A 13,578-nucleotide genomic window follows, 5' to 3' on the forward strand; every position below is an offset into this window, starting at 1 on the left:
AAAAAAAAAAAAAAAAAAAAAAAAAAAAAAAATAATAATAATGTTGGGCATTTAAACATGCAATAGATTATTTAGGAAGCGGCTTTATATTCGAATCCAAAAGTTTCCATTGTTTGGTTATGTCTATTCACTCTTAGCTTAATTATATTACTCACGAGATGCAAAACTCATGATGAAATGACTGATGAGCTATAAATAACCATTCTTCATACAGTTCTAGAAGAACACATTTAAAACAAAATCATATACAAATTCAAATCTCCTACATGTTGGCGGTGTACGGAACTTGTGTTTGTGGGATCCACGTATCACCTACTAAGAACCTACCCCCAGTGTACAACAAAGCCTCTTCAGGGCTTAGTTTCTTAATACCGGGCCATTTAACTCTAAGAGCCTCATTCGATCCAGGCCCAGCATTCAAATGCTCAGCGTAGTACAACGTCTTGAGCGCGAAGTCACCCTTCCACGGTAGCCATCCGGCGGGATCAATCACGTCGTCTATCGTCGTCTTCATGATGATCGTCCTCGAGAACTCCTTCCACGGTCTTCCTAGATAGGCCTTGTTGACAGACTTCACCGGAATATACGCCGGCTCCCCCATTATATGACAGTTATGGAGCACCAACCCTGTCGATTCACGGACGTCGCTCCTTCCCTGAGCGGTGACCATACACGACTGGCCTCTCTTAGGTTTCCGGACAACGATCTTACAGTTCTGGAGTATGCATTTCGCGTCTCCGAAGATGAAATCTACTGTCCCGGAGACTGTGCAGTCACGGTAGAATTGGCGCTGTGAGTGGACGTATAAGGTGTCTTGGTATCCGTCGATTTGACAGCTGTAGAACACTGCGTAGTCCGCCGAGACTCTCAACGCCACCGCTTGTCCTCCCTTTGGTCCAGCCGTGTTCTCGATCCCGATGTTTTTCGCTGTGAAGTGCTCACCTTCGATTGCTGCCAAAACAAATGGTTTTGTAACGTTAATTAATAGATGTTGTCACGTGATTCATATAGTTCATGTAATTTTTAATATAATGTCGTGGTGGTCGCGTTTATGTAGTTAAATTCATTTTTTAATATTGTATTAAGTTGTGCTCTCATACATTGATTGTATAACGTCATTACAGTATTGTGTCATGTGATTCATATAGTTTATATAATTTTCGATATAATATTATGTGGTCGCATTCGTTTATGTAGTGAATCATTTTTCAATCAACATTTGAAAGATGAAACTTACTGAGGGTGGATGTTAGGAACGTCTTGACTTTTCCAATACCGAAATTGAGGTTGCCGGTGATTTTGGTCTTGTTTGGTCCATCACCGATGAAAGTGACGTACGCCATTTTCTTCGTGACCTTGACATTCTCCTTGTATATACCTTCTTTGATGTGGATGATAAATGGCATTCTGTTGTTTTTAGGTACAACTTTTAGAGCATCGGTGATGGTTTTGAAATGGCCGCTTCCGTCTTGAGCCACCACAGCATTAGCCTTCACTAGTGGTCCTCCTCCTTTTGGTTTTGGTTCTTCTGCCATGAGCCTCCGTGCATGTGGTCCAACCCATGTTGGTATACTGTCTTCTGTATACAAAAGCTTTCTCGCGTACTTTGCAAGAGCTCCGGTTAGTCCTGTAATCATCAAAAGCTAATTGTTAGGTATTCATTGTTTTCAGGCCGGTCTTGAAATCTTGGAAGCTATTAAACAATTTATAAGGAATTTTTATAAAAATGTTTTCTTATATTTTTGAGGGCTTAGATTTATGTAAACTAATTCCTAATTTTTTGGGGTTTATACGTATATTTTGGAAATAGATTGAAAAAGAAACCTGTGGTGTTGGAATTTGGGAGAATGGTGGGAAGATCAGTAGTCATGGCAAGGCTATTGCTGCTAAGCTCTCTTGATGTTTTGAAGATGTTAAGCATGTCACGCATAAGATTAGACTTAATCTCCTCGAATGTATCAATACATGTTTGCTGGAATGCGATGGAGCCACTTAGCCAAACTCTAAGATCCTCAACAAAGATTTCAATCTGAGCAACTGAGAACTCACGGTCAACACACTTTTTAAGATCATCAATAGCGTCAATCATTAGCCTCTCACAGAGCTGGAAAGCGCCTTTCGCTCCTGGGTCTTTGTCAGCCTTGGGTTTAACATCTTCAGAGGCTTTCTTGAGGTTGTCGTTGATGGACTTGATGGTGGCGTTGAAGCTTAGCTTGATGAGTTCAAGAGGCTCGGTTGAATTGGGAGAGGCGTCCATTAAGCTTTTGACGCAGGCTTCTTTGAAGTCAGTAGGTGCACAAACTGCTCTAACGGCTTTGGTGGTTGTCCGTATTTGGTTTTCATTGGGAGTGTGTTTAGATGTTACGACAGCTACAGAGACAACCATGATGACTAGCAAACCTGAGACACTACCGGCGATGAGGCATTTCTTTTTCTTGTCACCATCAACCGTCATTTCTTCTTACACAAATCTAGTTTTCAATTTTTTTTCTTCTAATTTTCCTAATGTGTTTTATTTTTACATGTTAGAAATGGAGCAGACGAGGCCTGCAACTGTGGCTATAAGGCCTCTTTGGTGTTTAGTATTTACAAATGTTTAAACAAATGGATAGAAAAATCTTGATGGGGTTAAATATAGAGATGAGTTGTAATGCTATTTTTGGGGTTTAAGGAAAGAATAACATGAGGCTGTGTTACATTTTCTGTCTTTAGGAATATTTTTATTTGTTTCCTTACAAGTTTTGTGGTCATTGTCTCCATCTAAAACGTTTGGTTTCCCGCTTTTACCATAACCCTATGAATAGTGGTCTTATGTTTGTGGTATGAAATGAAATTATGTTAAATGCGATCTTCATAATCCTCTTAAAGAAATCTGTGTTGACTCTAATGATTCTTACTGAATGAGGAATTGATTTAGAGATCAGAGAGTAAAGAGCAGCTGCGACAAGGCACGAGAGGAATCTCACAATGCATTATCATTAGCAGGTATGAAACAGATGAGAAGATCCTCTATATACAAATTTGTGTCCGTGTGTATTTGTGTTGTTCATGTACATATGCAGTTTTTTAAGCGCCTTTATTGAACTTCGAGTACTAGAGGAAATGATCATATGGTTTAGCCAAAAGCCACATGAGGCTTCAGTGATGTCTCTCTCGTAAAATTTTTAATTCATATATTTTACAGAAAAAAGTTGCAACACTACTAGACTTAACAACATTAACAGTAAATAATCGTTTTTGGGTGGGACAAACACAAACTGAACTCTAAACCTGCCTGGTGATGAGTCCATTATAGATATTAATTAGATTCCCCTGTAGCAGAGATTTCATCTCATTTAAGTCAACCCTCATATTTTTCATCCTCATATAACAACGTACAAGCAGCTAACATTCACATGCTTTACCACTTTTTTTAGTTGAAACTGAAGCTTTTTTTCTTCGTTTTGGAGACAAACAAAATGGGATTTATTTAACATAATCATATTTTAAGAGGATTCTAATTTGAATTGCAAATATATTTTGAATTTTTGATGGATCAAACTGTGTTGTAAATAAACCAACACAGTTTATTTGAATTGAATAACATCAATTTGTTCAACACAATTTATTATGTTGAACAAATTGTTAGTTATTCAATCAGTGATATTAGAATCCTCTTAAAATAAAGAGAAATTGGATAAATGAGATATTTAGAATTTGGGTTTGTCCCAATAGAATTTTTTGATTTTAGGCTATTTTGGATACGTTTTAATTTTTGTAATAGAAAAAATAATAAATTAAAATTAGAAAATATCAAAGAATATGAAAACTATAAAAAACATGAGTATGAATATTTATATGTTTTACTTTCTTATAAAAACAGTAAAATCATATTTTATTTTATGTCATATCTGAGCATAGAGTACTCATTTTGGTCATCTACTTAGTTTAGAATCTGATACAAAATATCATACACTGATCTAGCTTGGGTATATAACGCAAACAAAATTTTCTTATATATTCTATCTTACCTATAATTCGTTCATTTGTATTATGGCAAGATATCGTTCTAGAATTAACTATATCTTTTATCTTATCTTGTTTATGTGTCATAACATGATTAATTTAGCTATTACCTAATGTTACGCGTAAAAAAGAATAGATTTCTCACCCACTATGTAGTGTAGTACTCTACTTAAAATCCATATTATAAATAAATCACGAAAATATGAAAACTTCCATATTTCGGTTAATATATTTCCTAAATTTACATGAAATAATCTACCATAAATCTCGCATAATATCTTCTTTTCTACGTTTTTCTCTATTACAAAGTTTGTGGCCGATTTGAAAACCACCAAGATAAGAGAGACTATTATGAAATTACGAGTTCTGAAATGCACAAATGAAAGTTTTGGTTTGATTCAAGAGGTCATGCCTACACATGAAAAACCTTTGGGGCTGAAATAAAATATATCAGAAGCTTAAGGATTTAATGGGCAAAAATGAGAAACTCTACCATTGTTGTTCGAGTCCGTGATGATGGCGACTGAAGATCCGGCGGCGACTGAAGATCCAGCGACGACTGAGATGCTCCAGTCTTGATGTAATGAGACTTCGTGTTGGCCAAGCAACTTTCACGGAGGTTTGTGATGAAGTCAGCTTATCGAAGAATATGGTCGTGGTGGCTTGTTTACCGTAAAACACGTTTTTCTATTTCAATTTTTTTTTTACTTAACAAAATTATATTAAGAAAACAATTAATAAATATTATATATTCTAAATAAATTTAATTTAGATTAATTTAATGGTATAATAGTATTAACATTAATTAAAATTTTAATGAGAAACTCTACCATTGTTGTTCGAGTCCGTGATGATGGCGACTGAAGATCCAGCGACGACTGAGATGCTCCAGTCTTGGTGTAACGAGACTTAGTGTTGGCTAAGCAACTTTCACGGAGGTTTGTGATGAAGTTACAAGTTAGCTTATCGAAGAAGATGGTCGTGGTAGCTTGTTTACCGTAAACACATTTTTCTATTTCAATTTTTTTTTTACTTACAAAAATTATATTAAGAAAACAATTAATAAATATTATATATTCTAAATAAATTTAATTTAGATTAATTTAATGGTATAAGAGTATTAACATTAATTAAAATTTTAATGAGACAAAAATCTTAGATTAAATTTTAGTGGGACAAATCCAAGTTCTAAGTGTTTCATTTTCCAATTTTCTCAATAATAAACCGTTTCTTATTTGCATTGAAAATATATTTTGATGGATTCTAATTTGAATTGCAAATAAATCAAATGATATTATGTTGAAAAACTGTTGTTATTCAATCAATGATATTAGAATCCTCTTAACAAATTTGGATTTATTTAACATAACCATAATTTATTTTAAGAGGATTTTAATCTATTGTGAGAGGATTCTAATTTGAATTGAAGTGATTATGTTAAATAAATCAGATGATATTATGTTGAACAAATTGTTGAATTGCAAATATATTTTGATGGATTGCAAAATATATTTAAATCATTGATTCAATAACAACAATTTGTTCAACATAATATCATTTGATTTATTTAACATAATCATAATTTATTTTTAAGAGGATTCTAATTTGAATCGTAATTCCAAACTTAAAGACAATATTATCATAAAAACATTAATAAAAGATGGAAACAATATTTTATATTATTATTATGGAAAACTAGAAAGATGAATTTGATCAATGTAATGCAAAGTTTGGTCAAATGATGAAAGCTATTTTCTAGATTTGATCAATTAACAATGAAAAAGTCATATGTTAACTCTATAAACAAAAAAATGGGGACGTTGGATTTATAACTAAAAACTGTTCATATATTTCCTTGATATAGAAAATCAGATTGGAAGTGAGAAATTTTTCCATTAGATGAGTGTTCTTTCTTAGTTCAAAAGAAAAAAATGGAGAAATTGTTTAAAATACCACAAGTTAAATATTACTTTTCAAAAATATTCTCAATCAAAAATATACTAATATTTGTGTTTAGACTTTATTGATTAGTGATTAGGGGTTGGGGTTGGGTTTATATGTTTTCTAAATATCTTGAAAAATTATCTTAGTGTTATTTTATCACAAATTTAAAGTTTCTATGAAAGTAGTTATTTATTAATGAAAAATATGAAAAGCGGTATCAAATTTGTGGTATAATTGAAAATTTCCTAAAAAATGAGTATTATTTCATCGTATCATATGGTTTTAATAGAAACTGTTTATAAAATCAAGAGATAATAGGTTAGATTTGGACTCATATATTTTACACATAAAACAGAATTTAAATCCGTTTCAAAGTATTTCAAGTCAAATGAATTGTAAAATTTTATCAAATATGAATAACACTAGATTTTAAATCTTTTGTATGAATTCTTTAATTGAATAACAATATATTACAAATTCATTTAAATACAAGAACCAATAATCTTAGATTTTAAAATCTTTTAATAAAAAGGTTTTAAATACAGTTAACCAATATAAAAAATTTTAAATTAATCATTGAATAACACTACATTATAAAACCGAGAGAATTAACTTTAAATCCACTGCTCTTTATAAATTCTATCTTTGTTAATGGATTTACAAAGTATTGTGGTTCTTCTCTCCATCTAAACCGCGTTTATGATGTTCTTGAAATTTTGGGATGTTATGTTTTTGTGATCTTGATATAGAGATTAGAGAGTAAGAATGCAGTTGGGACGAGGCATGAAAAGAATCTCACAATGCATTATCGTCAACAAGTGTGAAACAGATGAGAAGATCCTGTATAAACTTATTCAGGTTTGCCATACTGCAAAAGATCCCAACAACAGCTTTATTATCATGTATGAATAGTACAAGGCAAATCTGATTTCTCTTTGGGCTTTAAAGCTTTGAAGCTCTCTGTAACTCTAACTTGCCAATGGTCCCAAGATGAACCTCGTCAGGTCCATCAGCAATCCTGAGCGTTCTAGCCGTGGCCCACAGATGCGCCAAAACTGTATCCGAGCACACACCGGCTGCTCCATGAACTTGAATAGCCGTGTCTAGTACCTTCAACGCCATGTTTGGAGCTGCAACCTGAAAAACCAAAAATTGATTTTGCTTCTTCAACTTCTACTTTGGTTAATTTCACATAATTACAAATATATAAACATATTCTTTACCTTGGCCATTGCGAGAATCCCTCTAGCTTTTTTGTTCCCAAACTTATCGAGATGATCAGCAGCTTCTAGTACTAACAATCTGGTTCCTTCCAGCTCTACTCGCAACTGTATCATCATACAAGCACTCATATAAGAGGCGTTGGAGTGATTAAAGAACACAGTGGTTGTTTACCTTTGCAAGATCAGAGACAAAAGAACCGTGCTGCGCTATAAACATCCCAAAAGTCTTCCTGCTAAGAGCTCTTTTAGCCATTAGCTCCATCCCACGCTCTGCTGCACCTATTAGTCTCATGCAATGGTGCAATCTTCCAGGGCCTAACCTTCCCTGATTAATATCACAAACAATAAAAACAGCAGATAAATACAAATCCTTTCTCTGTTACTGCAAGCACTGAATCTACCTGAGCAATCTCGAATCCTCGGCCTTCTCCTAGGAGAATATTCTTCGCCGGGACAATCACATTCTCAAAAGAAATCTCAGCATGTCCATGAGGCGCGTCGTCAAAACCAAACACCGTGAGAGGTCTCTTCACGTGTATACCTGGAGTCCGCATGTCCACTAGTATCATAGACTGTTGCTTATGTTTTGGGGCGTTGAAATCAGTTTTTCCCTGTACAACACAGATAAATTTTGTTCGAATAAACTATAAATAATAGACCAAATACGTTTGTGAAAACTTTTTTAGATAGAAAGAGAGCAAGGAACAGAGAACTAACCATGAGAATAAGCACTCTGCACCTTGGATCCATGGCTCCACTTGTCCACCATTTTGTGCCATTGATGATGTATGAATCACCTTGTCTATTTATAACCAAACATAATTAGCTATAAGAAGTAATGAAAGTAGATTACAACATAAGAATCAAAAGACAATCTCTAACCTTTTAATAGAGCACTCAATATTGGTTGCATCAGACGATGCAACTTGTGGCTCAGTCATAGCAAATCCAGAACGGATCTTTCCTTCAAGCAGCGGAATCAGCCATTCAGCAATTTGTTCTTTGTTTCCATACCGAAGTATCACCTACAAAGATAGTAATGATTACAAGTAATAAGCAATGAGACAACTTCTAGACAGGTAAATAGAATCATACTTGCTTTTTTTTGTTACCTCCATGTTTCCAGTATCAGGTGCACCACAGTTGAACACCTGTGGAGCCCAAACCGAACGACCCATGATCTCACAAAGGTAACCATACTCCAGGTTCGTAAGGCCCTCACCAAACAATTGATCAAAAGATTGTTTATTCTCAATAGCTGCCAGTTCTCTCCTAGCTCTAGCAGCACTATCCACCTGCAATAACCAAGAACTCCATAAGTACACTCTCATCCAAAACAAAATTTTATAAAAGATATTTTTTTTGAAAAAAAAAACTTATTTTAAACTATTTCTTAAGATAAAATATTTTTTTTGGTAACTTGAAAGTTATAAAAAAAGAACATTTTAGTCTATTATAAAAAAAAATTTGTATAAATCATAATTTTTAAAATCTGTTTTTTTTTTGTCATTTTCTTTCTATTTTACATTAAACATTTTATATATTAGCATATAAAGATATAAATTATACTTACAGGAATAAATAAGTTCCATAGGCCTTGTCTCTTTGCCTCTTCCTTTAACCTCTCCTCCTCAGGGTGAACGGTCCACCGCAAATTCGACTGAGCAAGTTTGGCGAACTCTTTCTCCATCGGGTAGATGTGAGTCTCCATAAACTTGATCAGCTTCTCCCTTAGCTCCAATACTTTTCTGTTGGGAACGAATCTCCCGGTTCCATCCACAAGGCTTTCATACGATGGGCCCTCATGTCTTTTAACAGGTGGAGGGTGCGCAGGAAGAACATTCTCGCGTGCGATATAACCCAATGCACACTCTACAAGCTCATTGGCTTGAACACCTGTGTTCCTGGCACGTTCACCGGCAGAAGCATTCCCCTGCATGATGATCAAAATACAAATGCTGATGACCATTTGTATCTTTACAATTAAATACCCCCTCCGTTTCAAAATGTTACGTATACTTTTCACACATTTTAATAAAACACATTAAATTTACATATTTTTTTATGATTATCTTTTTCCCATAATTTTAGGCCAATAAAAATTCAATAAATGCAATTAAATTTTTTGAAGTTTGTAATTAATTAATAAAACATGCATTGAAAATGCAAAAAAAAAAATAGATCTTTTTGAAACAAAATTTTTCTCTAGAATATGTAACTTTATGAAACGGAAGGAGTAAAATTTACAGGGTTAATACCATTAACCATCTGTTGTACACGCCTGTGTAGATTGAAGCGGCCCGAAACATAGAGAAGGCTACGTAGAACTTCCAGTTTGCCGCAGGCCATGGTTTCCCCTAATAGGCAATTTACAAGTAAAGCTGACTCAGATCCTTTTCAAGATTACAACATATAATATAGAAACAGGACATACCAATGCAGAACAGTATTCTAAGAGAAACTCTGGCATAGAAAGTATTCCGTCTGGGAGTCCAGTAGTTTCAAGACCTTCACTCACATGCTCCTTATCGAGCTGAACATTCACAATGTAATGCTGCCAAACACCATTTGAACTTTATATATCAGAGCATGAAGCAAAAAGAAAGAAAGAAAAACGCTTTGTGAATAGTTTATTACCATACAGCTGTATGCAAGATCACACATTTGGTTCCCAAGAGTGGAGAGTTCCCAGTCAAGTATTCCAATAACTCGATCCTGCCAGCTTAAGGTAATAAGGTCTCCAAAACTATCCAAGAATCATAAAAAAAAACAAAAGAGCCTAGAGAGTAGAGAGTCATCAGACCTCATAAGGATGAAACACTAGATTGTCAATGCGGAAGTCTCCGTGTACAAGGCCTGACGTTGCCCCAGTTGAATCTTCAGCGGGTATGCTTTTGCGTAACCAATCAACAAGCTCAAACATCTTTGGATTCCTTACGGGTTTGCCTTCGCTCGTTGAAGCCAAGTATTGTTTGAACCACCTATCTATCTGAAAATTTAGATAAACCAATCAAATTGTTAATCGTTACGAGAACAACCAGTCTCAAAACTGATCCACTAACCTGTCTTTGGCAGTAGTTTGCGCGCCGACCGTATTTGTCAAGACCAATCGCATCAACATCAGCAGAATGAAGAGAGGCTAAGGCTTTGGCGGCTGCACGATAGATCGCAGTTCTTCTCCCGGGTGCTACATTCTAACCAATAAAACACACACATACATCACAACTAAAGCTAACAAACAGACATTAACATTCATGTAAGAGAGTGTCTTACATGCAACTTGGGGTCTATGAAGATTCTTCCTTCCATAAACTCCATAATGTAAAAAGCAGTCCCAATCACAGTGGGGTCAGTGCATAAGCAGAAGACTTTGGGGACAGGAACTTGTGTATGCTCACCAAGAGCCTTAAGCACCTAACATAAAAGCATCAACCTTTATTCGATTCTGCATCTCATAGAGTTTAAATTAGTGATCTTTCAAGAGTTAAAAGATTCGATTTTTTGCTTACCTGAAACTCCCTTTCAACGGCATGAGCAGATTGCAAGAGCTTCCCAGGAGGTTTCTTCCTCAAAACGTAGCGTTTAAGGGAGCTTCCCGAGCCGACAGCGATCAGAAAGGTCGGATTCGATTGCCCGTGTCCGAACTGCAAATAGCCAGAAGAGGGATTAAAGCTTCGATCTTTGGGGCGGAGGAAACCTCAAAGAGTACCTGTGAGATGGTGAATTGAGATGGGTTGGTCGGAAAACCGGAGACGTTGTCGGCGGCGTAACGGAGCAAGGCGTCGTGATCGAACAGATGAGCTGATTGGACACGTGTCACTAGATCGCCGGTGTTACTCCCCATGTTTTTAGCTGTCTCTCTCTCTCTCTCTGATCCTCTCCTGTTGCAAAACAACAAATCAAAGATATTTTTTGAAAGTCGCAAAACCTTACCCTTTAGATAATTTTATTTATTTTATTTGTATGTGATATTGTGATATCAATCAGTCAGTCTTACCTTCTTTAAATTAATCAAAATTTCTCAGCAGACAGCACAGATATAATATAATACTAGTACTATTTTAAGAGATCAATCATACTACTCTTATTAAGAGATCGCATTAAGAAGAAGAGATCCTAAGATACATTAATGTATACATTTAACTTGATATGATTTGCCAGCTCATGTCGTGTTTGATCAGATGTTTTAATCTCTAGGTTGTACTTAGAAAGACGCAACTTTTTTTTGAAGTAACAAAAGATAAGAAAGCTTTTTGAAAGAACTTTAGATCCATGAACAACAAGAATGTTTGGGACAGACAAAAGGTTGTTTTTCAAAAGAAAGAAACTTTCCTCTTTTGTCAGTTCCATTCTTCGTTGCTCTGGGAATGCTTACTGTAGAAGTGGGTTTTAAATTATCCTTCTGGTCTTGTCCTCTGTTGAATGGTTCAGTCACTTGAATTGCTTCGAGGAGGAAACTTCGATTGATCTTATTCTAACTGAATTATTACCGTCTGTAGAATATATATGTGTCTAGTTTTGGAATATAGTTGTGTTGATTCTTCAGGATTGCCTGGTGTTCTCTTGGTCCTACCAGATGCCTATCTTGATGTACCCAATAAAGACTGGAGGTTTATAGTGTTTCGGTTTTCATCTGATTGGGATATTGTGAGAGAGATAATAAGCCCATCATCTAAACCAATTTAGTTCTGCTGATGCTCAGGTGACTTTGTACATAGGAGAGGTCATACCCAAGCCACAGTATAGGTTAACTGAACAGCTCCAGGCGCCTAGGTACGATACGCTCTGTGAGAGAGCCAACACAGAACTTGAACCAAAATCAACCACAACCATCCACGGGTTACCAAGCTCCGGAGAGTTTTGACAAAGCGCAGTGCTTAATTATATAAACCCAAGTTATTTACATGAACAAGTATGCATCTGTAATGAAGTCTACTAGGCCTATGAGTCATGAGTCATCTCTAAAAAATGTCAGAGAACTATCAATTTACCCACAGTATCATTCATTCACCATTAGATTGCAAACCAAATGAAATATATATATGTACAATGCCTATAAATATATATACACGAGAGATCATTAGATGGAATTGAAGCTGAGATTAAGAACTTTCAGACACATGATTGCAACCTAACAACGAATTTATCAGCAGACCGGAGACAACGTCAGGTTCAACTTCTCCCTTTCACCGTCCGTCACGATCCTCACTATCCTCTTGAACGCGAAATGCACACAATTCGACAACGCGATCCAGCAAATCACTTCGTACACGAACTCCATCGCCGGATCCGACCAAGACCCAGACGACGAAGACGACTCATCCCAACTTCCACCACCACCGCCTCCGCCGTAGTTCCACCCCTTCCCACCGCCACCATCACCGCCAAACCCGAACGGACCGTCGCTCCCACCGAAACCGCCTTCTAACAGAAACCGACCGAAGTCTCCACCGTCCTCCGAATCGCCGCCGTACGAGACGCGCTTCGTGCGCCGCCTTTTGCGGATCCTGCGGATCGTCTTGTAAGAGCTAGATCTAACCGGCGAAGGAGCGATCGCGTCGACGGGGAAGATAACCGCCGCCGACGCTTGAACGATTCCACCCGGAGACTGATCGACGAGGGAATCGGCGGTGAACGAAACGTGATTCGCTGAATCCCACCGATTGAGAAGGAGAAGAGAGCTCCCGAACGCTACGCCTTGCTTGGCCGTGCAAACCGCGGAGACTGTTTCAACGATCAGAGAGAGCTCCATCATCTACAAAAATCACACGACGACCCTGTCTTCCCCAGATCCACGGTAATGGATACATTTCGGGTTAATAAATATCGAGAACCTGATTCGGATCCGAGGGAGGCGGGTTGATTGTACACGTAACTGGTTTGCGTGTTGAATAGATTAGCCACGTGTCTTTTGAAAAAAAAAAAACGTGACTAGATGGGAACGGACCCATGATCTTTTCGAAAGCCCCGATAGCTGGGCTGTAATACTCATGCTTGGCCCATACTCTGTAAAGCCCAATGATACTTGATCATCCCAATATACATTTCAAGTAAAATAGTAAGATGTGATTAGATGAACAGAAGCCCTGGGCCTTGGCGTTTTTATCTCAATCCGAAATACATACCTAAACCCGAACCGGAAGAACCGAAACCGGATCAGAACTGTTATCCAAAAATATCTGAACGAGACTTATGAGCTTAGTACTCTGGGGTTTGGTTATAACCCGAACCGAAATCCAAATTAGGATTTGAAAATATCCAAAATTAGTTAAATATGTTAGTGTTTTTATATATGTTAAGGTGATTTAGATATTTTAGAGTATTCAAAATATTTTTGTAATTTATTTTATTTGTTATTTATAATACTTTTTAGTTAGTTTAGATAGTTTAACTAAATTTTTAATTA

General features: G+C 36.3%; 3 protein-coding genes across 5 annotated transcripts; all 3 read right to left on the minus strand.

The window, feature by feature from the left end:
• Positions 1 to 193: 193 nt before the first annotated feature.
• Positions 194 to 2,576, minus strand: LOC106293593 (probable pectinesterase/pectinesterase inhibitor 23). The gene is made up of 3 exons (XM_013729271.1): positions 1,825 to 2,576; positions 1,238 to 1,627; positions 194 to 951 (listed from the first exon to the last, which is right to left on the minus strand). The coding sequence occupies exons 1-3, from the start codon at positions 2,453 to 2,455 to the stop codon at positions 263 to 265; spliced, it is 1,710 nt and encodes a 569-aa protein (XP_013584725.1). The 5' UTR covers positions 2,456 to 2,576; the 3' UTR covers positions 194 to 262.
• Positions 2,577 to 6,733: 4,157 nt separating this feature from the next.
• Positions 6,734 to 11,568, minus strand: LOC106295467 (probable acyl-CoA dehydrogenase IBR3). 3 transcript variants are annotated; one of them, XM_013731377.1, is made up of 17 exons: positions 11,310 to 11,442; positions 10,882 to 11,053; positions 10,682 to 10,816; positions 10,446 to 10,586; positions 10,235 to 10,366; positions 9,976 to 10,161; positions 9,810 to 9,887; positions 9,607 to 9,726; positions 9,431 to 9,529; positions 8,746 to 9,105; positions 8,285 to 8,467; positions 8,055 to 8,197; positions 7,890 to 7,974; positions 7,574 to 7,783; positions 7,345 to 7,497; positions 7,173 to 7,277; positions 6,734 to 7,086 (listed from the first exon to the last, which is right to left on the minus strand). In XM_013731377.1, coding segments are annotated over exons 1-17 (2,499 nt in total). In that variant the 5' UTR covers positions 11,312 to 11,442; the 3' UTR covers positions 6,734 to 6,891. The 3 variants fall into 3 exon arrangements, with proteins under 3 accessions (XP_013586831.1, XP_013586833.1, XP_013586832.1); XM_013731379.1 differs by lacking the exon at positions 11,310 to 11,442 and adding an exon at positions 11,505 to 11,568 and having other exon boundaries at positions 6,741 to 7,086; XM_013731378.1 differs by lacking the exon at positions 11,310 to 11,442 and adding an exon at positions 11,170 to 11,280 and having other exon boundaries at positions 6,741 to 7,086.
• A 581-nt stretch (positions 11,569 to 12,149) lies between these two features.
• Positions 12,150 to 12,980, minus strand: LOC106292631 (twist-related protein 1-like). Its single transcript, XM_013728257.1, has one exon. It carries the CDS (start codon positions 12,925 to 12,927, stop codon positions 12,319 to 12,321), a length of 609 nt encoding a protein of 202 aa, XP_013583711.1. The 5' UTR covers positions 12,928 to 12,980; the 3' UTR covers positions 12,150 to 12,318.
• Between the last annotated feature and the right edge of the window lie 598 nt (positions 12,981 to 13,578).

Source organism: Brassica oleracea, chromosome C5 (genome assembly GCF_000695525.1).
Source record: "Brassica oleracea var. oleracea cultivar TO1000 chromosome C5, BOL, whole genome shotgun sequence".
NCBI lineage: Eukaryota > Viridiplantae > Streptophyta > Magnoliopsida > Brassicales > Brassicaceae > Brassica > Brassica oleracea.

Excerpts from the sequence above, each read along its gene's own strand:
- LOC106292631 (XM_013728257.1), bottom strand. The coding sequence starts at position 12,927 with ATGATGGAGCTCTCTCTGATCGTTGAAACAGTCTCCGCGGTTTGCACG.
- LOC106293593 (XM_013729271.1), bottom strand. The coding sequence starts at position 2,455 with ATGACGGTTGATGGTGACAAGAAAAAGAAATGCCTCATCGCCGGTAGT. Across the intron at positions 1,628-1,824 it reads CCCAAATTCCAACACCACAG|GACTAACCGGAGCTCTTGCA; the intron begins GTTTCTTTTTCA and ends TGATGATTACAG. Across the intron at positions 952-1,237 it reads GTTCCTAACATCCACCCTCA|CAATCGAAGGTGAGCACTTC; the intron begins GTAAGTTTCATC and ends TTGTTTTGGCAG.
- LOC106295467 (XM_013731377.1), bottom strand. Across the intron at positions 10,587-10,681 it reads CCGTTGAAAGGGAGTTTCAG|GTGCTTAAGGCTCTTGGTGA; the intron begins GTAAGCAAAAAA and ends CTTTTATGTTAG. Across the intron at positions 8,468-8,745 it reads TATGGAACTTATTTATTCCT|GTGGATAGTGCTGCTAGAGC; the intron begins GTAAGTATAATT and ends TGGTTATTGCAG.